Here is a 25,063-nt window from a genome sequence, read left to right as displayed (position 1 = left end):
TTGTTATGGTTATGATGATTTTTCTTTAGCCAGCCATGGCAGAGAGGTGTTAGACACTCCGCCGCTTCCTGATCCCGCTGGCTCCTCCCCGCTTCCCTCAGCAGCTGATCCTCAGCTGCAGCCCGCGCCTCCCGGCCCGGCTCTAGCGTGGCGCCGCCGCCGGTTAACTCGCTCCTGGAGCGGCACGGGGGGACAGACACACTTGCCCCTGCGGGGACCTGCGGAGGGACGGTAACGTTCGCCGCTCCGGGGACGGACACGTTCGCCACTCCAAGGACCTCCTGGGGCAAGGACACATTTGCCGCTGCGGGGACTTGCAGGGGGACAGACACACTCGCCGCTCCGGGGACCTTTTGGGGGAGGGACACGTTCGCCACTCGGAGGACCTGGCGGGGAACGGGCACACCCGTCACTCGGAGCAGCCGCGGGAGGACGCGTCCCGCCGCCGGGCCGGCTGAGCGACCTGTGCCGCCTGCGGCCCCGCGGCCGGCAGGGAAGGTGGCGGCGGGCGGGCAGGTGCTCCCGCAGAGCGGTGAATGAGAAGGGAGCGCTCCGGAGCCACGGCCGGCCCGCCTTGAGATCCTGCGGGCAACCGGAGGGAAGATGAGGGGAAAAATAGCTCAAGTGCGGGGCCCGTTTGCAGTGGGGCTTGTCCTCTGTAAATGCTGAGTGATTTCAAAACTCAAAGCATTACGGCTTTAGAATTTAGTTTGGTTTTTTTGTTGTTGTTGTGGTGGTGGCTTTCTCTATGACACTTTTTATGGGGCTGTCAGAGGTTTCATAGCTTGCTCTCCCCTGCTCCTTCCCGAGCAACACTGACCAAAGGAGGGTTGCCCATCACAAGTGAGTCAGTAGACCTTTCTGCAGCCCCAGAAGACTGCTGGAAGTAACAGATGAATTTTCTTCTCTTACCCTCCAGTATCAACTAAACCCCAAAAGGCAGCTGGCTAACCAGGTGGACCTGATCTGTGTTGTCCTTCACTGTTTAACGTCACCCCAACCTTTACCTTACCGGGATAAAAATGTCTTTTCTCTTTCACAGGACCCTGTACCTCTCAGGTACCATCTGATGCTGTGTCAGACAACAGGAGTGTCATTCAAAGAGTGATGTCCGTGAGGTGCTGCACAGACCCCCAGTCCCACCTTGCAGCAACTGACTGCATGCTGCCTGTGCACAAAGTGAGCTGCTTGAAACTTTCAAGTCTGCATTTCCCGATGGCACCAGTACCTAGGGAAGATACAGTTTTCAGAAGGTGAGAGGAATTAGCCTGACCATCCAGGCCATCTTTGTGTAGCACTACATCTGGAGTCTTCAAACTTTAAAACAAGCAGAGAGAAAAACCCTCCCTGACATAAACTGTGATATGGCAAGATGACTGAGTACTGTTAAGACTGCTGCCATATTCTGGTGACAGCTTTTCCATAGAAATAGAAATTATTTCATTATAGAAAGTCAGTTAAGTGCTTTGGGTTTCTTCTTGATTAAGATTATAGAAAGAGCATCAAATCCTGCATAAACCAAGCTTTTTATTTGACAACACTAGAGCCTTAATTTTAACACATAAAAAAAGTAAATAAACTTTCCCTTCTAATTGGGAATAAAAAAAGAATGTAAGAAGTCACTAACATTAACAACATTAATATTAATAATTAACAATGCTTCACAATTGAAGTGCAAACAGAGCAGTTAATCTCTTCTGCATCTGAACTGTACAAAAGGGTCTTTTCTAGTTACAGTTGTTGATGGCCAACTATTGCAGTGTACCATGTCTAGCCACCCTCAATACAGAGAGGCAAAGACCCTGTCCATCATGGTTTGTTTGTTACCTTAGCTTCAGATACAGGTAAGCTTCAGACACTGCTATAAAATCATATTTTATACCTCTGTTGCTTGCATGCCATGACATTCTTCACCATTAAAATTCTATCAGAAACTGTTGCTCACTTTTAAATTCCCTACGTGTGGTTCATTTTTTTCTCCCTTCCTAAAGTATAGTTCAGGTTTAATATTTTTGAGTACCTTTGATTTCTGTACTGAAATAAATATGCAATATAATAAAATCTCCATTCTGGATCCAGTCTCTGGGAAAACTGTGTACTTACATGGCCTTGCATAGAAATAAAACTATTTCCTAAGCCGCGAGTGCCAGGTTTTTCAAGAAAGATTTAACTGAGGGGTTTTTTTTGCGTTTTTTTTTTTTTTTTTTTTTATCACATTTGTAAGCAGTCAGAATTTAAAAGAAAAATAATAGCAGACTGCCAATCTGTCCTGCTCAATGACATGACCATATAGGTTAAAAACTGTACTGGTAAGCATTCTTTTTACTCTCCGCCTCCTTTCTTTAAATTAATTTTGAACATAACACCTAAGGAAGTTATCATAGCCTATACTGGTAATATCTTCCTTTGAAAAGAATGGGTTGCTGTGTTAAAAATGACAGAATGCTGTTATCTCTCCAAAGCACATACACTGTTGTCCTGAGTCATACTGAAGTAGCATTAGTGAAGCATCTTTGTCTACTTTAACAGGACCATTCTGCAGCTTGGAATGGAATTGATGTACTGGCAGTAGTTAGCCAAACAGATCAAACTTCATCAAGTTGCTGTTCTGTGGGACATGTTAGCATGTGGGGTGCTATACCGAGACTGATTGCCACAGAACAAACTGGATTGAACCCAGCCAGACCCAAAGGGCGCGGGAAGCCAGCGTCTGTCTGTACACACTGCTTGAGCTGCTTAATTCTGTAGGATGTTTATAGTCTCCTCCATGTCTCAAAAGCAGCATCAAATCAAGCACAACAAATGTTTTGACTGGAATTTCAACAAGTAGGCAACAGAGTAGAGGAGTCAACTGGATAGCAAACGGGAGATAATGAACAGGATGGTGACTTGCTGTAGACGCCCTTGGAAATGAAAGTAAGTAAATAATGTTTGATGCAATACAGAAGAGGGAACTAGGAGAATCCTTCAAATAGAGAAGTGATGTGGTTAGTGTAATGATCTATGTAAACAATCCTGGGTTGCATTTTCAGAGTTGGTAATTCCAAGGCTGTGCAGAGCCCAGTCTCTCACCAGTACTAAATTGATCTGGATCGGGTGTGGCCATGGTGTTACATTGCTCTCATATTAGCTTCTGTCCATGCTACAGAGTTTTTGTTCTGCCTCTGGAAGGACTGACAATAACTGGTCGGGGTTTACTGCCTGCTGGTACAAAGTTATCCCTTCGACATTTTTTCCAAACATATTTGAATTGGAAGAATCAGTTAAATTGCATTAGTTGTTCCCATTTGATGGCTGTGGTGTATTTGATCATTAATAGGAGGCCTACAGTCAGCTTTACTCTGTTGTCAGACTCTGGCTTTTCCAGTGGTCAGTGATTGTGTTAAGAGCTGTCTTGGTTAATGCTGGAGGGAGAGGTATTAGGGCAGCCTTTTATATCCGCAAGAGAACAAGGGTCTTAGATGCAAGGATGGATCAAAAGACTTTGTCTTGGAGCTGCCACAGAGAAGTATATACCCTGGATGCTAGGATCTACAAAGAAATTTCAGTCAGACCTGACAGATGACAAACAAGCCTGAGTGGCAGGTAAACTGGTGATGCTATCCATGGATACTCACAAAGAAGATAATAAGAGGGCTTTCAGGAAAGAGTTCTAGCTCTGCTGAGGTCTAATTTCCTGCTAGTCATTCATAGAAGAGAGAAGAAGACTTATGTTTTGAGTTTGGGTAGGGGGAGATAGTTCTGGGGAAAGGAGCAGATCCATAAATCATCTGCAGAGAGACATTAATTTATTTGTATTTCAGATGAGATAACTCAGAGATAATGTAGGAGGATAACAGAAGACCAACTCTGAGAGTCTGTCAAGCACTAGGAAGGAAGGCTTAAATAGGTAAGAAGTATTTAAGTGAAGCATGGTTGATTGTGTCAGGTGAGAAAGGATGAGCTTTAAATATTTTTGGGGGGGTTCTGTTGAACCTTTGATTGGCTTTGGTTAATCCAGAGTGGAAACTGAGAAGTTTGGACACTGATAGTTGGATGTCTATGGAGCGAGTCAGAGAGGGTAATAAGGAAAGTGGAGCTGAGTCAAGGCTTTTATTAATTTGTTTATTTATACTAATATTTTTTATTTTTGAGTGGAAATAGAAAGAAAGGGTAAACCAAGAAAACTATATAATATTTTAGCCATATCATTTTTTAAAAAATAATTTTGCTTGTGTAATTTATTCCCTCTAGTGAAAATTTGGTGGCTTCTGGGCTTTTCTCCTTTTGCTTACTTTCATGCTTACCTTTACTAACAGAAAGGTAGGAAAACAAGGATTGTTTTCTCAAATGTCTCCCCTTGGGACTTGCTGTTCAGCTATGTAGGTTTAACATGCAGCTAAGCCAATCTAATGATTTGTGGCCACTGAAAAGTGGCTTTATTTTTTTGTGGCTCTGTGTTCTGTCCCTTTCTTTGTCCTGATGCTGCTACTTATTTGACCTGCTTGTCTGCCATGTGTTTATTTGGCTCATGGAAGTGTCCCAATGAGTGCCAAAATCAGCACAAGCTGGTTTGGAGTGCCCAGCTGGGAGATAAGTTTTGGAAATGGGGGATGTCATATTCTTAGCAGCCATAAACCGTGAGGCTGACTCAGTGTGCCTTCTGGACTGAACTCCTGGGGTAAGTTAAGCAGCTCGTCAAGAAATGGAATTGTGAAATTCATCTCTGTTTCTACGTAAGCAATGGAAAGAGTTGGCAATGAAGGAAGAAATATGTTGATGATGATCGATGTTAATACAACTCATCCTCATGGGATTATCTGGCATCTTACGCCTCTGAGAGAGTTTTTTTCAGATTCTTTGCAAAACCTGCAAACTCTGTCAGATCCCTGCAGTGAGCTACCACTGACTCATCTTTTGGCTTAGGATGTAGTTTCACTGAGATCTGGCTGTACGATGAGTTAGTACAAGGAGTTAAACCAGAAGAAAACCCAGTTTTTTTCTGTGCTAGCTTTCTGCTCGCTTAATTCCTTGAATCAAGCAGGCACCACTATTTGCAGAATTGAGGCTGGAGAAGAATGCTGACAGAAGTGGGAAACAGAACTGCCTTTTCAACAGAAGCTAAATCTTCTATCCACCTTGTTGCAGTGTGAGACTCCACCTTTAGGATGTGGCTTCACAGTTGGTTGAAACTGATCTCATTCTGACTTCTTGAGGAAAGAAACCCTACTGCCTTTCTGGTATCAACCCTGTTAAAACAAATCCTGCTCAAAACGGCTTGTTTGCATATGTAGTCATGGGGTTGCTAGCATTGACAGAAGGAAGATAAATCACATTAGGAGTTGAAATGTGAGTTTGGCTTTCTTTTGTAGCTTGGGATGGGGCCCCAAAGAGAGTGTTATTAATGAGCTAGTGGGGACTACATGCAGCTCTCTGCTCATTGTCTGCTACCAGCAATTTAAGTCTTCTCTGGAGCCTCTCTCCTTTGATATTCCACGATCATTGATCTTCCTTTGAACACTGAGTCATTTACCCTAGTCTTCTCCCTCCTAAAGGATGAGCTAATGTCATTATAAAAATAATTCTTTTTTCTGTGATCAGCAGAACAAGTGAAGCCTGGTTTCCTATGGATTTGTCCTGATGTGGTACCGCTGTGTGGATTCTCATATGTATATTAAGCAGTGCCTGCACATGCTTACCGTTTTATCAGTGACAGCTTTATTAGGACCTGTTTCATCCATTTGGCATTTCACTTAAGTTACCTTTGTACAAATTCAGACAGAATTCAGCAATGGTTTAAACATGCTTTTATTGGCAAGGAAAGTGGGGGAAGTAAAGGGACCCAGAGGCAGAAACAGAGTAATTGCATAAGCCTTCTTTCCTTAGGAAATCAGGCTAAAAATTAATCTTTTGACAGAGACCTCTGCAGAGATCTCAGGTCAGGCTATAGACACAGAAAAGCAAATGTTGCTGTTTACCATGTAAAGGCTTCCAGTTACCCGCTGTAACAGACTTCTCATAAGGAAAAGCCAGCAATTGGTGTTTACTCACTACTCTTCTCACCTTCAGCAATGTCCCTATCAGGCTTTGGGAACTTGGTTGGCTTGTTTGTTTGGCAGAGTGCACTCATGCATCAGTTGTTTTCATTTATTTTTAATTTAATCCTTATACTTACACTTCTATTACTTCAGAAATGAAGATAAATAATTTTTAAAAGGAAAACCTGGTGTTTCAGATTTCTGTGTGAATGCCAGATTATCATGAAGGGTCCACCTACAAACAAGCTTTGCAGATTTGTTCAGTATTCTGTGCTTATCTCAAGCTCTGACAGAGTTCTCTTAAGAATGCCTTGCCTATCCCACAATAGGGCAGCGGATCCAGGAGCCCATCTACAGCATTGTCTTGATTCTCTTTCCAGTCACTTGGGCCTCAAAATAAGACTGTTGTGTTTCTAGGTGTTACCTTTTTCCCTTGAAGTAGTTTACAGATGGATCAGTTCCATGATTCTCTGACCCTGTCATTACAGAAATGTGGGTGGTGGAGCAAGGAAGCAGGGAATGAGCAGTCAATCACAGGTACAACAGGAAATGTGGGACTACCCATCTAAGTGGTAATCTGGGTTTCTGATAGATTACAATGACCATACAGAACAAAGCACTGTACCTTGAGGGATATGTGTGAACAGAAGAGAGAGGAAGAGAAACAGGCAGAACATGTCCATCTGACTGTGGGAATTCAGGTACTGCCAGACCCCTCCAGGTTTCTCTCCTGAACATGCACATGATGCACTTTTCTTCTGAGCACAAGTCATGTGAGAAACTTCAGAGTAGTGCTGGCTCCTGCTTGGTGACCTGCAGTTCAGCTGGTCAGCTGTGTCTGCTGCATCAGAGCATAGGGGACAGATGGAGAAGCTGTGGCCAGGTTGTAACTGAAAGGGAGATGCAGACCTTCCCTATAGAGGAGAATAAATCAGAGACAAGATGTGTGAGTTACTGCAGTGAGATTGCAATGCTTTGTAACCACCAGTGAATTAATATAAAAATCTCTTCACTGTGGAGCAAGATCGAGAAGCTTTGCAGAAACACTTATGATACAGCAGCTGTAACTCTGAGGTATAAAGCATTTGTACATTCAAAATACAGATGCAAGTCACTGGAAAACAAACTTTTCTGATGCTACCCCACCACCAGTGAGACCTGATGTGATCATGCCATGCTGGCATAGATCAGGTCCTTAGTAGCTGCTTAACTTTTAATGGCCCTGTCATCTTATTTCTGATAAGGAGAGGGCATTATTTGCTCAGAAAAGTGTTCTGGAAAATCACTTGTGTTCCTTGTGAGCTATCAATATGTCTGTACCTCATTCCTGAGTTAAGAAAAAAAGAAGGAGGAAAATAAATATGAGCTACAGACAGAAAAAAATACTGCTTCTATAGAAGACTTTTCCCCAATGCCCATTAGCCGTTTTGTTGCACTCTCTGGACAATGTGTCTGCTAAATGCCAAGTCTCTGCTAGGGAGATCCTCCTACGCTGATGGGCAAAGTTAAAACAAAATTTGATGCTGTCAAATTGTTAAATTGATTTAACGCAGCATTTCCCGTGGGCTCAGTCTCTAGTTCAAACAGATGCAGCTAGCTGGAATTCTAGCAGCACAAAAACTGAAATACTGGGAATTGCAAAGGGATTTGAAGAAGCTGGGTGCTCAGATCCTCTTATTTGCAACGGAATTTGGGCTGGAAACTTGTTTGCTTTTTGACAGTGATGGCCTCAAACCTTGACGATCATAATCCTGAACACAGCAGCTGCCTGTATACTCACTGTCCGGGTTTTGTGGTGTCACACTTCCAACGTTCGTATTTCTCCGCACACATGGGGGGAACAATTACTTGTCACGATTATTCCTCTGTTAATTTCTTAATACTCTCTATTTGATTTTCCCCCTCTTTGTTTTCTTCCAGTTTGCCACTTCGGAGGTGGCTGCGATTTGCTATTTATTCTCCTGGCTGCCTTTGTTCTTCCCATTCTCTCTGGTCCCTCCTGCCCCAGGGGCTCCCCGGTTCTCTGCGTGTGGGTGGCTGCAAACCCACTTCACAGCCCCTTCGGCTCGCTCCTCAAGCCCTACCTACTCGCAGACAACGAACCGGACTTTCGCTGCAAAAATCTCCCATAAAAAGAGCTGGCTTTTCAGTATTTTTGCCGGTATTTTGCCCTGGCTGAAGGCATGCTGACGCCTGCTCAGCGACACAGGCGCCCCGCCACCAGCTTCCGTACAACATGGCGGCGCCCACCGCCCACTCGCACCGCCGGCACAGAGGAAGCGTCCGCCACTCTTAGGCTCCCGGTGTGTGTGGCGACTGCCCCGCGGGGGGTTCCTGCAGCCGGACGCGGCAGTTCCGCGGGACGCAGGCAGCGGGCGGGTCGGTGGGCCCCCGGCAGGGCCGCGGGCAGGTGGCGGGACCGGGCGCGGGGGAGAGGCTGCTGCGCGCATCCCGGAGAGACGGCGGCCGCGGCTGCAGGTGCGCCGGTGTGCGGTCCGGTGCGCCCGCGGCCTCCCGCATGCTCCCTCCCGGCGCCCGGGCCTTTTCCCAGGGTAAATAACCGCGACCGAGCCTAAAGCGGGCAGCGCCTTCGCCCTGGTGCCGAGGGGAGTCGTGGACGCCCCCGCCTGCCCCCATCCCGCCGGGCCTGGCAGCGGCCCGGAGGAGCGCTCGGCTGCGGTCCCGGGCCCGCCCCCGGGCCTTGGCGCACTACTGCCGCCGGGGTTGAGCCGGGGCTGGGGTGTCTTATCGGGGCTTCTCCTGCCCCGGCGGGGGATCCGCACAAGGATCACAGGCACCCCCCGGTTCCCAGAGGGGTAGGGGCTGTTGGACCGAGAGAGAGGCCATCGCTGCGGGCGGCTTCGTTGCAGCCGGTGTTCGCGCTCAGTTTACGGGGTGGCAGTGAAGGACCTGTTGCTTCGGGGGCGCTCAGGCAGGTTCCCGGGCCGTGCTCAGGGTGCTGGGAGTGGCTGCGCAGGGCTGGAGTAGCATCGACACCCGAACTTCTGCTTGCGGGGAAGAGTGCGCAAGGACAGCCCTTTTGAAACGGTGTGGTGGATTGGGGAGGTAGGGATGCAGGGGCAGGGTTGATTTCAGTTTACTGAAGGGGTACTACGCTTCTGTATGATAAAGGGACAGCTGTGTTAAAAATAGATGCTGCTGCTTTAGGGCTTTTCAATGCCTGAAGAGCCATTTGACCCTAGTATGGATGTGAATATAATGGACAAATGCCTGTTATTTACTAATGCGTGAACGGACATGCTTATTCTGCAGCAATTTCATTTTGGCCTTGTTTAGGTTGATCTAGTTCCAAACTGAACTAAAAGATGTTGATAATAACAGTGACTGGTTTATTCTTGGAATAGCAGAGTTTGTGGAAGCATCCAGTTGCATCAGTTTAATTTAATGGATTCCCTTTAAGGTTTTTAGTTGTGTGATCAACAGCAGCATTCAGTCTCCTCTTCCTGCCCAATCCATCACTGCAGCAGTCTGTCCTCAGGCCCCCCGTCTATCAAAGTGGGACCCAGACCATTTTTCTATCAGGATCACAAGCTGTGGCTAGAACCTTGTTATGGTACCACTGTATGTGTTTAATGTTTCCAAACACATTTCATTATGTTGTCTTTAATTTCTGCCTCTCTCATTTTTCTCTGCAGGACATGGTGAAATCCCACAATGCTGTTTTGAGAGGGTGAGGTGAAGGGACAGAAAGGGCAATAAAAAATGGCCAAGCAAACAGCCGTGACGATTACTTTGGCAACCCTGCTGGGTGTTGCATTGGGGGGCCTGGTTTTGTGGAAAGCAACCCAGCGTCGGAAAGGAAAAACATGCTGTAGTAGTCAGCAAGAGGAAGCAGCAGTAAAGTCAGAAGATGAGAAACTCATTAAGGCAGAGGATAAGAAGGTGCTTTCCTTCTTCACATCTCCCACCTTTTCCTGGGTAGAGACGACCCTTGGTGCAGACATAGTGATAGTTTCAGAGCAGCAGGTGTGGGATCATGTTGAACCATTGCTGAAGAAGGAGCTGGAGAAGTGGCCGGTTCTTGGAATTGATTGTGAGTGGGTGAGTGATCAAGAAGCGCCTCTCCTTCCTTTAGATTGCAAATTGCATGGGGAGATCATTGAAGGTGGAGTAATTCCTTTGCTGAAACAGGTACCACAGGACTGACTATTGAAACTGTGATTGTCTGTTATGGCAGCAGTGAAGTAGCTGCTAATTCTGATTGCTCTTACATTTAAGTGTGCTAAGTTTTTAATTCACCAGATGTATTTATATACTGAGTTCCTGTGATAAATCGACTTTACTAAATATAGTAACGGACATACAGCTAAATATAGCATTATGTGTTTTGTGTCATATCTCTTTAAAAGTGATTTACTAGAAGTAGCTTGAGCTTACACTATTTTAAATCCAGCTACATATTCAAGAAACAATATCTTAAGAACACTAAACCCAAAAAGGAGGATAATGCTGATATGAAGATAAAACTCCCTGGGACAACCAGAAAACAAACCTTCTCTTCTGCTTCTACATTTGCATGTGTGACATCTCAAAACAGGCATAAAGTAATTTATAAAGCCTGGCTTTGCCACTGTTTTGACTGGAAATTTATTCACCCCACAGTCATTAGTATAAGCCACAGCTAAACAATGTATTTGCCATAAACATTTATATAGCGGTTGGCTTTGTGCTGATGTAGATTAAAAAATATTTCTGATTTCTTCCACCAGCTCAGCTATGAAGGGGAAGGGTGAAAGGGGGAAAGATTCTCTTGTGGGAATGTGGCAAGGAGTAACTTGGGGACATTAATACTGTGAAAAAGACCACATAACTTGCAGTGAGTTTTTAGAGACATGTAACAATACTTGACTGTATAAACCGTTAAGTATTTCCTGCCTTCAGTGGCCTTTTTTGCAATTTGCTTCAGCTCCAGTATTACTAATAATACTGTAACCTGGACTCTCATTTTTTACTTCATTACAGGTATCTGTGGAGGGAAAAGCAAATCCTGTATCCCTGCTACAGATGGCTTCTTCCAGTGGCCTCTGCATTCTTGTTCGGTTGCCCAGGCTTGTTGCTAGTGGCCAGACTCTTCCAAAGACCTTGTTGGACATCATGGCAGATAGTGCTGTGTTGAAAGTTGGGGTAGGATGCTGGGAAGATGCTTGCAAATTACTTCATGATTATGGTCTTCCAGTCAAAGGGAGCATGGATCTCCGGTATTTAGCCATGAGACAGCGGTAAGTGCCCGAAAACAGAGGTAGCTCTGTTTGAGGCATTATTTGAGGTGGAAATATTTCTTAGGTGATTTGCATAAACTGAATGATATCAGGCTGGTATGTCTGGAATTCTTAGGGTGGCGTTAGGGTAGCTTTAGGGAATTGATAGCTGCAGCCCAAGAACATGTTATGCTTCTATTCTGCAGTCTTAATGGAAATGAAATCTTCATGAGGATTTCATTTGCTAGTTGTGTCTGTTAGTCTTCTCTCACAGACTAATACTTTTGTGGACTTTTCTGTGTATTGTGCTTCAGCTTTTAAGAAGTCCAGGCACAGTGATGTAATGCAGTGAGAGTGAACACTGTCAGCAGATATTTGAATACACTGCCTAGAAGTATGAGTTAAATGTGCCCAGGGCATGTAAATGGACTGTTGAATTTCAAAATTTCTTGAAAAATTACTAAATAAGCCAGTTCCAATTTTCTCTTTTAATAACAGTGCTTCTATGGAAAGGTTACAGTTATGATGCCGTTTTCTTATCCTTCACTCTTCCTAAAACAATGCTTTACTTGCAGGTATTCTTCACGTACAGTTATATGTATGCCAGGGTGTAGTGTTAGTGATCTGGGCCATGGGTTTGCTGATCTCTTGGTGCCTTTTTAGCACTGAGGATGGACTTCTTGTCTCTAGTGGCCAGGATGGTTCCGAGTCATTCCTGGTTCTTGGGCTTCTCATGAATCCCTTGGACAGGTGGTCCTTCACTGTATGATGGACCTCTTTAGTTCAGAATTGAGTAGTTGAGAGCCAAACACTTCAGCCTTAAATGTTACTAACTCCCAGCCTTGCCTGCTTTACACATTGCAGACACAAGATAGTTACTAAATCTAGAAAGGACATTTTAGTAGAGGGGAGGGAGAGGGCCTGTAAAGCTGACAGGCAATTGTGTGCTGTTTGAGTCATGCATCATGTGCATTGTGTTCTCATAGGTTCTGGCTGTATGAGGCCAACTGAATTTGCATGAGTGTATAGTTTCATTTTTAATATGTTTATTTCACTTTCTTTGTTGAACTGAAGGAAGGATCTACTTCACAACTGCCTTAGCCTTAAGTCTTTAGCTGAAAAAGTCCTGAACTTCCCGCTTGACAAGTCTCCTCATGTGCGTTGCAGCAACTGGGAGGCAGAAGAACTGACACAAGATCAGGTGTGTCCTCCACTTCAACTTACTGTTTTGGGAGGAAAAGTAGCCTTCTTAGTAGAGAAAGAGGCTTTACAACAGGGAGATCTGAGCCTATCCAAATTATACCTCAAAACCTTATGTGTGACGTGGCCTAAAGTTAATTTCAGGCTCGCCTGCATTTCCCTCCTTTTCCATGAAGATAATTTTGTGCTATTCTCCCTGGATTCTTGACCCTTGTTTTCCTTTAGTCCTGAAAGATCTGTGAGGCAAGATCCCTTGAAGAAAGGCTTCCAAAACTTCACCTTTTTAGTATTTTCTTCAGTCTGTAGCAGTCGGGGCAATATTAGAGAGACACTGGAAATCTTGTTCACCTTCTTCAGAGCATGTGTTTGTTTTCCCCGGCTGCTCAAGTTTCTTTAATCAAGCTGCACACGCCTGCGGTAGCAGTGACCGGTAGAGGGAGTGACAGGACAAAGAACCATGCTGAGTACTCGCAGCCAGTATGCCAAAAGGGAACTTTTTGTGAGGGAGGGATTGGTGGGGTAGGAGGATGTCTGACCTAAGTATATTTGCAGTCCCTTGCAGTTCCTGGGGGCACTACCCCAGGGTAGTGGGGTGTGGTGATGTTATGAAAGTGCCACTCAACTGGCAAAACTTCATGTGAACTTCAAAAGGAAATAAATCCAGCTTCTGGCTTTACTGTACCAAATGCTGAAGACTGATAATGTTTGGGAGTATTTGCTGTTTGTCAGTATCTCAATTTCCGTGCTTTTCTGCAGGTTCTCTATGCTGCTAGGGATGCCCAGGTCTCAGTGGCTCTGTTCTTCCATTTGCTGGGATTTACCAGCCTCCCTGCTACATCTGAAGGTGAAACCTCTGTCACTGCTTGGGAGAAAGCACGGGGAAAATGCCAGGGCTTGGTGGATATCCCATTTAGAGGAAGAAAGAGTGGCAGCACAGGGGAGGAGAAGAGTGGAGAGGGACGTTCCCCTCAGAAAACAAAGAATCGGAAGTCTTGGGTAAATGGCCAGCCCTCTGGCAATCAGCAAATGAGAGATCCACGGAGGCAGAAGCGAAAGCCTCTGGGTGTGGGATATTCTGCAAGGTGAGTATATGAGCACATCTTACTCTTTGCATTGCCTATGGAAAACTTTGAGTGTTGCCTCATGCTCTAGTCATTAAACAAAGTAGATCATATGAACTAGGAAAGGGAACACAGGCATCAGATCCTAACAGTCACGGACATCAGATCCTGTTTCTGTTTTCCTTATTTTCCTCTAGGTGGTATTGAAAGCGGGGGCAGCACTTAGATTTCTGCTTAGATCATGAGCAAGTTGAGGTGTTGTATTCAAGTTTTGCCCTTCCTTTCTTCCCCTGTGGAAGCATTAGCCAGAGAGCAGAGTTCCAGCAGGAGGCAGTTGGCTGTCCAGGTGTCATTCTTGGGTGTCCAGGGTGTCCTGAGCAGGGCCAGGAGTTGGACTCAGTGATCCTGGTGGGTCCCTTCCAACTCAGCATATTCTATGATTCTGTGATTCTACTGCTCAAACAGCTGTGTCCTATCTCCTCCAGGGAAAAGGTGGCACAGAGCTTGTGCTTTCATCAGGATCTGTCTCATGGACTGTTGTTTGTCCTTTGCTGTCCCATGTCACTGTGACCACAGAGATGGTAGGGCTGAAAGCTAAGGTTAACAGGGGTAAGATGTTATACGAGGTGTCAGAGGGCACAGGAAGGAACAGCCTGTGGTAGCAGCAAAGCAGTGCCCTCCTGTGCTGGCCAGGGGGCGAGAGGAGAGAATGGTGCTGCTTTGGCCTTGCAGAGGCAGATGCTGCTGGATTCAGGATCACCATCCTTGCAGGCGATTTTTTGGAGCTAATCCTAAATTCTTACGGGCTTTTGCTAGTGAGAGTTCAGTGGTTTTTAAATTTAAAACAAGTTGAAAAAGTTGCTTTAAGCTCAATGCAGTGGAAGATGCAGGGTACTGGTATGTTTGGTTTTGTTGGGATACAATCTAATAAAATTTATCACTGGACATAACTAAAATTATATGTAATTATCATTGGGAAAGAAAGTCAGACATTTTTGTATTTGTCTTCTATTTAAGTTTATTGGATTGGCAATGGAGAAACTTTAGAGCAGTCAGTAGTATTGATTTCATTAGCAGTCATTAACAGTATTGTGTTTTACAGAGCAAGTCCCTCTTTTTTTTTTTATATGGAGGCTGTGTAATATAAAACAGGAGGACTGCATCTCATGGGAGGATTAAAATTTAAACAAAATTACATTCCAAGATAAATTGAGATCTCCCCATATTTGTTTGTTTATTTTTTGTTTTTCATTGTGCTTGACTTCATGAGAGATCTGTAGACTCATTGTTTTTTACATTATTTACAGCAATGTGGCTCTGGTCTGTAATAACACTGGATGTGGTTTCAAAAGTCATTTTTCACTCTTCCTTTCTGTTTGTTTGGTTTTAATGTTTATTCATTTAGAGTTGGGAAGTACTGAAACTATCATGGTGACTGAGTTGAACTGTTGATGCTCAGTGGAGGGAGCCCTCCTGTATCTTTCGTTGGGTTTTTTCCCCTCATGGACCTCAGAAGAAATAATTTTGTCAGCTTATAGCCTGTGAATCAACCTTTTTAGCTGGTAGAGCTCTGCTGAGTACTAATTTGTACTATCTCACTGTAGAGAAGAAAGGAAACTTTTCTACAGTGTATTGTGGCCAGTACAGTGTATTGTGACATGTCTGACCAGTTTCTCCCAGGTCGTCTCTGAGCCCAGCCTGCTTCACTCTCCAATTTTGTTTGAAGGAGGTTGGCAGTAGGAAACATTTTCTGCAATGTTCCACACACTTCCACACACTGCCACAAACTGCCAGAGACTGCTCAAGCAAGACTTCTTGTCACTGCCAAAGGTTGGGGCCTGTGTTTGAGGGCATCAGCTCAGCTTTGTTGCTCTCCTGAGCTCATGTGTTCGAGTTCTCAGTGCTGCAACAGCATTTTTGGATCATTTCTCTTGGGTGAATGAAGTAATTGCTATTCACGCTAAGTTTTAGAAAAAATTTCATAATAAAACATTAAAATTCAGGCTTAGGCAGCCGATCCTTGAAACTGCCTTGCCTGTAAGTTGATGCTCTCTTTGAGCTTACTCTTAGCTCATCATCCTTTGTGACTTCAATTCTCTTTTGTTTTCTAATGCAATTTTTTTAAAGGCTGTCATCATTGATGGCATCTCTTGAAAATCGGGATTCAGAGTTACAATTCTGTTGGCAGCAGGAGAGCAAAGATGCCTTAGAGTCAATTGCTGAACCCTGGATAAGTTTTCAGATGTACTCTTCCCTTAGCAGCAGCCTGTGGAGTCCCAGCAGCCTCCAGTGTGTGTTTAGGGGTACTCCTGTGATTTGGAGGAGGCCACTTGAACTGCATTGTGGCGCATAGGGCTATAGAGAGCTCTGGAGTTTTTTGCATGCTATTATAGTTGCTGTAATACTGCCGTTGTTTCACAGAAAATCTCCACTGTATGACAACTGCTTCCTGCATGCACCAGATGGACAGCCCCTGTGCACTTGTGATCGCAAGAAGGCTCAGTGGTATCTGGACAAGGGGATTGGAGGTAGGCATACCAGTTTTCCTGTTGGTATTTGAAATACAGCTTTCTCTGTTCTCTCTCCTCTCTCTTCTCTCTCCTTCATAATGGAGCCTGAATTTTTTTGTATCCTTTCTTATTGGAAATACTGTTAGAGATTCACTACATTGTAGTGAAGTGAAGTGAATTCTTACATTGTAGCATCATTATTTTAGCTTTCCAATGCAACTTTGTCTTGAATATTTTCCCTTTGCCTTTATCCTTTTAGAGCTAGTTAGCACAGACCCATTTGTTGTGAAGCTGCGGTTTGAGCCTTCAGGACGTCCTGAGTCTCAAGTTGATTATTATCTGACAGTCAAAGAAAACCTCTGTGTTGTATGTGGCAGGCGAGAATCCTATATTCGGTGAGTTGTTTCGTGGATTGGAGGAAAATGCATCTTCTAAAACAGGACTGAGGTCTGCATCTAGTTTGGCATCCAGAAGCTTGGTTAGTGGCCTGAACCATTGTGCTTGTTCATGTCCTGGATGGGACACTGAATGCTCTGCAGTTGTATGGCTGTGTGAGACACTGAAGAGACCAACCTTTCCTCTTATAGAGGGAGGAGATACTGACCCTAGGAGAGATAAAAGCGTATGGAACATGTATGTGCTGTAGTTTGAATGCTGGGGGCAGCAGTGTGCTGACACACACTGGGTGGGTGGCATCCCCTTCTGAAAATAGCTGTACTATTTCTTCCACTACTTAGTCCTTATATTTTTGAAAGGTTTGGGTGAGCCTAAAGCTCATGAGGTCCAAAAGAACAAGATTTTTGTCTTTGTCTTTTTGTCTGCTACTGATTAGTTGAGAAGTATACTTCTCATAGTGCATTACTTGATTTTTTTTTTTTTTTTACAGTATGAATCTTTAATTGAAAGTGATGAGTTTTTGGAAAGGAAACAAGAGAAATGCAGAAAATCTGTAGAGAGAACTACAAATGAAAAGAATAAAAATAATCACTTTCTGTACTATGAGTCCTGGTAATCTTTGTTTACCTGGACTTTTAGTTTTAATTTACCCTTTCTGGGGCAGAAGGAGGAGGAACTGGGGAGCAGCAGCTCCAGACAAATGCAATGAGCTGTCTGTTTTGTCTTCTCTAGGAAGAATGTTGTTCCTCACGAATACCGAAGACACTTCCCCATCCAGATGAAGGACCACAACTCGCATGACGTGCTCCTACTCTGCACATCCTGCCATGCTATCTCCAATTACTATGACAACCATCTCAAGCAGCAGCTGGCCGAGGAGTTTGGGGCCCCCATCGGCTCCGAGGAAGGTGTGCGTCTCCTGGAGGACCCTTTGCGCAGGCAAGTGCGCTCAGGGGCGCGAGCCCTGCTGAATGCAGACAGCCTGCCTGACCCCCGAAGGGCAGAGCTGCTGCAAAGCATCAAGGACTTCTATAACACAGAGACAGTCACTCCAGAGATGCTCCAGGCAGCAGCTGGTCTGGAAACCAGGTATAGCAAGCCCATGTAGGCTGGATGTAAGGTCATTTATATTGCATTTCTTACTGGGTTTGTTTTTGTTTATACCCATCTCCCCTCAACCCACCACTGGTCTCTGAACTGCAGCTCTTGTTTCTTTCCCTTTATCCCTTCCTCCTCATCAGTCTTCTGTTCTTGCTTTCCATCTTCCCTTCCAACATTTTATACTTCTTTTGAAGGACAGATCAGGAAAAGAGTCTGAAGGACAGTCATATCAGAAGTCTCCTCTTCTTCACTTTTTCAAAGCCTCCCCAAATATCTTTTCTTAACAAGTTTCTAGTCTCTGCATGAAATGAGTATTTTCTCCTTGTTATGCTTGCTGTTGTTTGTAAAGTGCCGATGTTGTAACTCAGAGCCTATCCAGGCAGGGAATTAAGTGACAGGCTCAGTGCTCTGGAGGGTCATATAGTTCTTGCCTTGAGAAATTTGTGGTCTCCTGAGGAGTTTATAATGGACCTTAAGAGCTTTGTTTAGTGTTGCTGTAAAGAAGAACACTTTTTCAGTTCAGAGAAACCAGCTTTACAGTGTAACTGTGTTCCAGAAAGCAGTCTGGCTTTGAAGCAAAGCTTAAAAGTCTCCCTCTTGGTTAGCTTACCCTCTGTCTGTAATTAAACTCTGCAGCTGAAAGTATCTTCAATGCCTTGCTGTTCATTGGAGACAGATCTGGAGTCTGACAGCGGGCTTGTGTGAAAATAAATTGTGCTTGTGTCCTGGCAGGATCTGCAACGAGAGCTACATGCCACATGGACTGAAGGTGGTGCAGTGTTGTGCTAAAGGAGGCCTGCGCTCCCTTATGCAGCTGGAAAGACGCTGGCGGCAGCATTTCTTGGACAGCATGAAGCCCAAACACCTCCCAGAGCAATGGTCAGTGGACCATAACCACATGAAGCTGATCCAAAAGTATGGGGAGGATCTTCAGATCAAGCTGTCATGAAACTAACTTCCTGTACTCTGGATAGTGTCTAATGGACATAATGTAACTGAAGATGGAAGGACTACTTTTATTTCTATGTCTCCACTAACACCTGGGGCCTGGGTTTGCAAAAAGGCAGCAGTAGGTCTGCCAGATTTGACAGAGTTAAATTTGACAGTTATAGAGTTAAATCCATTGACTTGAAGTTTCAGGTGGTTTGGAAGTTTATTCCTAGTCTGTCACTCACCAGTTCAGTGGAAGAGTGGTATGATAAGGGAATTTGTCTTCTCAAAGTGACTATGAAGAATCATCTTCTAGCCCCCAGGATGTCTGATGCCTCCAGACCATCTCTTGTAATAGAGTGAGTCCAGAGAGAGGCAACAAAAGCACAATAGATGAACATTTCCAGATTTTCTGACATACATTTATGTCCTTGGCTTTACCTTGGGAGTCTTGATAGAAGTCTTTGTTTTCAGTGCAGCTGTACTCGTATGAGTTCTTCTTAGAGAAGACCCCCTGCGAGAGAGAGATTCCTTGTTTGGAAGAAGCAAAGAAACCTTACTTTTTTGCATATGCTGAGCTATACCAGCATTGCAGATAGGCCTCAGCAAGTTTTCTGGTGGCAAGTGCCTGATGAGAAATGACACTCTGGCAGTATGGAAATACCCATGTTAAGTCTTTTGTTAAACAGCTTCCAGTAACAGAGTTCATAAAAAATGGTTTTCCTGATTCCGCTTGTTTGTCGTGAATAGTGTGCTCACGCGTGCAGGGCTGTTACAGAGACGGGGTGGCATAACTCCTGTGACTGGAGTGTTGGAATGGAGGGTGAAGGCTCTTCAGGAAGAGCAGGCACTGGCAGCAAGGAGGAGGTGTCACCTTCTATGTCAGTGACTGGCTGGAGTGCACAGAGCTCCATCTGGAGTGCATGGAGCTCAGCCTAGGGATGGAGGAGGAGTCAACCAAGAACTTATGGGTCAGGATTAAAGGGAGGGCAGGGACAAGTGACAGCGGGGATCTGCTACAGGTTGCCCAACCAGGAAGACTTGAGTGGATGAAGCCCTCTATAGATAAGAGAAGCCTCAGGTTCACAAGGCCTGGTCTTCATGGGAGACTTCAGCCACCCCGTATCTGTTGGAGAGGCAACACAGCAGGGCATAAGCAGTTCAGGAGGTTCCTGGAATATGTTGATAACTTTTCCAGAAAGCCAGCTGCATCATGGGCTTCATGACCAGGAGGTCAAGGGAGCTGATTCTCCCCCTCTGTTCTGCTCTCGTGAGACCACCTGGAGTACTGTGTCCAGCTCTGGGACCACCAGTATAATGGAGCAAGTCCAGACGAGGGCTACAAAGAAGGCTGGAGCACTTCTCCTATGACTTTTTACATGAGTGTGTAGTGATAGAACAAGGGTTAGTGGCTGTAAACTGAAAGAGGGTAGGTTTAGATTAGATATTGGGAAGAAATTCTTTACTGTGAGGGTGGTGAGGCACTGGAACCACTTGTCAGGGAAGCTGTGAATGCCTCATCCCTGTAAGTGTTCAAAGCCAGGTTGGATGGAGCTCCGAGCAACCTGGTCTCGTGGAAGGTATGCCAGTCCATGGTAGGGATGTTGGAACTGGATGTTCTTTAGGGTCCTTTCCAACCCAAACCATTCTGTGATTCCATTAATAGCTCTTGGTGAGTACCTTTTCATATCGGACTGAAATAAGGACAGGCATCTTAAAAGAGATGAGAGGAAACAATTAAAGACCAGAAGCTTTTAAGAGATCAGACCACACATGGCAAAAAACGGAAAATCTGATGTTCTGTACCTGGATTTGACATGTGTGGTGGTGAGCAGGTTATACCTTTTCCATGCCTATTTCTCTGTCTCTAAAATGGGACTAATAATACTGAACTATCTCACAAGGGTGTTGTGAGCCTTAATTAATTCATGTTTTTGTAAAATGCTTTGAAAATATAAGCTAGTGTGTGCTAATTATTATTGTTGTTTTTTAAAATGTGCTGCTGTTTAACTTCCTTAAATATTCACATTTTTTGTCTGGTGCTAGACCTTAGTTAAAGATAACTTTTTAAAAATGCATACTCCTTTCTGTAAAAATCACTTTTGGTTATTTTGATTGCATGAGATGATTGTGCTTCTACTGAATGATGAAGCTATGCTCAACTTTTATACCTCTCTGTAAAGAAGTTTCAGTAAAACCCTTATCTTCACACTACTGTGTATAGCACAGTTGACCCCTGTTTTATTATAACATTTGGGCAGAATCCTGGACCTGCTGTGATTGTGGCTGAAACTGTCCCTTATCAGATAATTCAAGAAATTTCACAGGCCAGGGGTAAAAACCCTATTTGTGGCAGAGACTGTTTGAGATAAGTAGGAGCCATGGAGAGAAATGGTACATTAATGTCATCCCAGAGGAGCTGCAATAGCAGCACGAGGAATCGAAGGTTCATGATAAATACTACTTATCACAGAGCTGAAAATGAGATCAATTTCATTATAAGGGCAATATTTTTTTCCTGTACCACTGGCAAGTCTTAACAAAAAATCATCTAGCCAAATGTGGTATGTCTCTCTGCTCGTTCACACAGCTGATTATAATCTCAGCAAGACCTTCCTGGCTACAGCAGCAGTTTGGATATAACTATTTCTCTCCAAGCATTTTGAGTGTGTGTTCAGATAGCGCTATGTCCTGTCTCCATCTGATCAGGGTGTTGAGAGCTTTCTGTGTGACTCAGAAGCTCCTTTTCTGTCATCAGGAGTACAAGGTGTCCATTTCACCTCTTTGTTCTGCTTTTTCTCCCTTCGTTCTGATGTAGGAACTCCTGATAAAACTGGTCTCTTTAATGGAACCGACTGGCTGACCACAGGGTCAGGTCTTTTCTGTTTGTGAGACAAGAAAGTAATGTTGAGACAAGAAATGGACTGCAGGTCCTCTATTTTTAAGGAGCCAGTGGTATCATTGAAGAGGGTTTTTTCCAAATCACTTGTTCAGAAATAGAAACTAGCAAGGAGAACTTCCTTCACAAATATTTTCTAAACTAAGATTTGTTGTTTTTTGTAAGATATCCTTAACTTGTGTAATTTTAATTCAGTTCTGAAAGAAGAGGGGAAGCAATATATTTATTATGCAGGAATAGATTAGCTTTATTTTATTATGATTTTAAATTTTCTACTAGGCTATAGATAAAACTTCCTTGTATGTCTCCGTTGCTAATTGTTACATTCGATAAAAATTTACTCTTTTACCAGACTTACCACTTTCGAAGCTCTTTTGTTGCTTTCTTGCATGCTTGCTTTTTCTCTTCTTTCCTTGTGTCTTACCCAGTCCTTGTAGGTCCATTGTTCCTTACAATAACACCTGGACCTCACCCTCTGAGTTTCCTTTTCCAGTGCCTTCCCTGATTTGTGTGTCAGAGATCAGCTGTGGAAGAGCCCATGCTGGCAGCAATACTGTACTTCTAAGCAATGTGTTAGTGAGCTTGCTCAGGTATGTTTGAATAGTGGATTCAGATGCTGTCCTTGGCCTGGTCATTTTGGTCAGTCATGGCTACAGATCTACATTTATTCAAATGAAACCTTAGATTTTTCTCAACCTGAGCATTCATCTAGGTTTTTTTAAGTATTTTACCTTAACAGGGACAGTCCTGCACTTAACCACACACATCCATTTTGTCTGTGCAGGGGGAGAATTGGCAATGCTCTCTGAATGGGCTGGCTTTCACAACATGGGATTTTTCTTTCTGTTGCTTGTCACTTCACATTTGTAAGTTTGTCCAAAGTATGCTGCCAGAGATGGGGGAGAGAAATTTTCCCTTTTACCTGGTGCTTGGTGCCACCTGCCTCAGACTGGTCCTTGCAGGTTACTGGGGATCACACCCCATCTGCTGAGATCCCCAAACCTGTCTTGATTTATGAATTCCCTGCAGAACTTGCCTCCATCCTTTTTGTTTGATGTGTTTTGCCCATGTGAAACAGATGTTCTGTAAAAATACAACTGGGTACAAATTTCCAGATGCGCCTCTGGAGTGGGAGAGGCAATGGCCCTTGTGGTAGGCTAGCTTGCCTTCCTCCATGGGCTGCAAACTGATTTCTGTCTTTCCAAACACTACAGTTGGTGTTTTTTCTTGGTTTTTCAGTAACTTAGACATTATTGCAAGGTGCAGGATTTACCAGCTGAGCAGCATTGTCTGTTGGAGGTGCAGTTAAGTGCTGCACTTTTGAGCAGACCATACATGACATGTTAATTATGCTGCTGACAGTCTTGGCATTTGGAGTGCCTTGGTTTTCCTCCTTTGACAGTCTCTAAAGGTCCCAGCTGTCACATCTGTGACTGACAGGACTGAAGACAACGTATCCCTGTGGGCTTGCATTTTTCTCTGTTTGGTATTCAGTAACGGCAGGGATGGGAAGCTCTCTTCCTGCTGCATTTCTATTGCTCTGGCTCCTTAGGGAGTATCTGGACTCTGCACTATCTGTATGATGGTTTTGGTGGGAGTTCTTCCATGAAGGCAATGTGGTTGCCTTGAGAAGTACCTCACTGCCTTGGTCTGTGCCTAAGTGTCTTTGAGGAACTGGGTCTTTTCACATGCAAAGGGAGCCTCTGTAACAAGGAGTCACCTGCCTGTCTGCAATGTTCTGTACCGATTTAGAGGTACCTCTAGTCTGAACCAGCAAGTCAATTCTCATCACTGCTCCTTGATCTCCTCCTTCTTTTGGGCCTCCACAGGAGTCCAGACCTATAAGACCTTCTTCATTCCCACAGGCTGCCATCCCTTTTGGTGTTCTTTGGGAGTAGGGGCCATTATAAAGTCCTTTCTCTCTCTTCTACTTAGTACCATGTTATTGGTATAAGGACTTTGCCTCACCCTGAGGGGTACATTGTTCTGGAGAAAGGCAGAGGTAGTTTGAGCTAAGTGCAAAGAAGATGTATCCACCTTTCTCTGGGAGTTATTAAAGGAGCCACAGTGAGCCCTCTTGTATTATCCCTGCATCAAGGGGGTTTTGTTAAATACTTTTACAGGTAAAGAGGGTAATGCAAGTGAGCCAACATGGTTAAGCTTAGTAGAGGGAAAGAAAAAACCCAAAAGCCAGATAAACATGCAAGGAACATAATTTCTCATATTCAAAACATATTCCTCTATTGCTGTGAATTCTACCATGACAAGCAGGCAGCTCTGCCAAGGATTTTCTGTGCCAAGGTTAGTGCTGCATCCTCTCTTGCCACTTAACTGTAATGGAACTTGTTTTTGTCTTGAATTAGCCAGTATGATGCTACCTGGGGTCTCAGTGGTGTTGGTCGCCAGGAAACAAAGCAAAACCATCTTTATTTTATTACTTTTCTTCGCAAGCTAGTGGATAAGTTCAGCTTTGAGATGGGGGGGGGGGGGTGGGGAGAGGAGCAAAGAGAACAGAAAAAAAAGGATGGAGGCTTTTACTGTAAAATGGAGATGTCATCTTCAGATAATAAGAAGCCATTTCCTTGTACAGGAATAACTTCAGCTTCGGCTACAGATGATAGAAAATATGGCTTCTATCTTTCTTTGCTTAAAAAACTGAAAGATGGTGCAGTAGTTAAGAAGGAAAAAAGGAAAAGGCATTTATATATCTCGGCACGAATATGACAAGTCTGGGAAAAGGGTACTAGGCAGCTGTCAGAAATGCAGGCTTAAGAGAAAAATTGCCTGTCCAAACTCCCTTCGCAAAAAAACCCTGCTGCTCTAAGAAGCTGCTTCACATTGTATCATGCTCTGTGGGGATCTGAAATGTATCTGTTTCACATTGATTAACAGCAAGTCCTTTCCAATTGATTGTTCTTTGAAAAATGTCAGACAGTACTTTGCATTAGCTGAGATCTGCCAGTTGCTTTTCCTTTTTCCTCTGTTCCATGACTCTGTCCAGGACTTCTAGCCGTAAATAAAAGCAGAGAGACTGTCTGACTGCTGGGGCGTGTGAAAATATGAGTGGGACTCCCTTCAATGCACGATGAATAAAAAAATCATTATCCCTACTTGTCTAGCAAGGGCTATGGAGAGTTCAAATCTGAACTGTATGTGTGTATAGTTTTATGTCATGTTTTTGCTATTCAGATAATGTTTTCCATATGTTTTAAAAGCTTTATACTATCTTCTGTCCCCCTCTGGTTCTCCTGTGATATATGAGTAGCAAGACTACATGTTGTTCAGCTGCGTGTCTCAAAGCACTGTGCTGATGTCTTAAAGACCACCTCCATTTTACAGATATTTTCTCCACACTAGAAGTAGAGTCAGTCCAAGCAGTAAAATTGGAACTTAAGAAATCCTTACAGAGCCCTGGAAAACATCAGACTAGACTGCCTGTCTCTTGACAGTGTTTACGTGGGAGAAAACTGCCTTCAAGTGCATCTTCAAGTGCACCATAGGTGAAGGTGAATGTTAGATCCTCAAGAATACCCAAATACCCCTTTTTTCCCTGCCTTGCAAATAGGCATTGGGACTCTTAATGTCACTGGGATCTGGCCCCATTAGCTCCATGCCCCCGTTATGCTCCACTGCTTTCAAGGTTTCCAGTGTACAGTGAAATATTGGAGTGTGTAAGGCCTGCTGCAGTTTTGGACAAAGAAGCCAGCAGGTGAGGTAAATACAAGTAGAT

At 44.2% G+C, this 25,063-nt stretch overlaps 1 protein-coding gene across 8 annotated transcripts; it reads left to right on the top strand.

The window, feature by feature from the left end:
• Positions 1–19: 19 nt before the first annotated feature.
• On the top strand, positions 20–24,426 carry EXD2 (exonuclease 3'-5' domain containing 2). 8 transcript variants are annotated; one of them, XM_069017606.1, is made up of 12 exons: positions 20–955; positions 1,043–1,253; positions 2,530–2,916; positions 7,938–8,320; positions 9,674–10,079; positions 11,001–11,257; positions 12,311–12,437; positions 13,193–13,518; positions 15,919–16,025; positions 16,267–16,402; positions 17,136–17,492; positions 18,237–24,426. In XM_069017606.1, exons 5-12 carry the CDS (start codon positions 9,741–9,743, stop codon positions 18,451–18,453), a joined length of 1,866 nt encoding a protein of 621 aa, XP_068873707.1. In that variant the 5' UTR covers positions 20–955; positions 1,043–1,253; positions 2,530–2,916; positions 7,938–8,320; positions 9,674–9,740; the 3' UTR covers positions 18,454–24,426. The 8 variants fall into 8 exon arrangements, with proteins under 8 accessions (XP_068873707.1, XP_068873705.1, XP_068873706.1 ...); XM_069017604.1 differs by lacking the exon at positions 7,938–8,320 and adding an exon at positions 3,804–3,889; XM_069017605.1 differs by lacking the exon at positions 7,938–8,320.
• The last annotated feature ends 637 nt before the right edge of the window (positions 24,427–25,063 follow it).

The sequence above is a fragment of the Aphelocoma coerulescens genome, chromosome 5 (assembly GCF_041296385.1).
Source record: "Aphelocoma coerulescens isolate FSJ_1873_10779 chromosome 5, UR_Acoe_1.0, whole genome shotgun sequence".
Classification (NCBI taxonomy): domain Eukaryota; kingdom Metazoa; phylum Chordata; class Aves; order Passeriformes; family Corvidae; genus Aphelocoma; species Aphelocoma coerulescens.
The sequence above is the reverse complement of the archived record's forward strand: the minus strand, read 5'-3'. Positions and strand labels throughout refer to the sequence as shown.

What these genes read in the sequence shown, in the direction of transcription:
- EXD2 (XM_069017605.1), top strand. Translation starts at nt 9,741, where the DNA reads ATGGCCAAGCAAACAGCCGTGACGATTACTTTGGCAACCCTGCTGGGT. An exon ending in TATTTAGCCATGAGACAGCG is followed by an intron (nt 11,258 to 12,310) that starts GTAAGTGCCCGA and finishes GTTGAACTGAAG; the next exon opens with GAAGGATCTACTTCACAACT. An exon ending in AAGAACTGACACAAGATCAG is followed by an intron (nt 12,438 to 13,192) that starts GTGTGTCCTCCA and finishes GCTTTTCTGCAG; the next exon opens with GTTCTCTATGCTGCTAGGGA.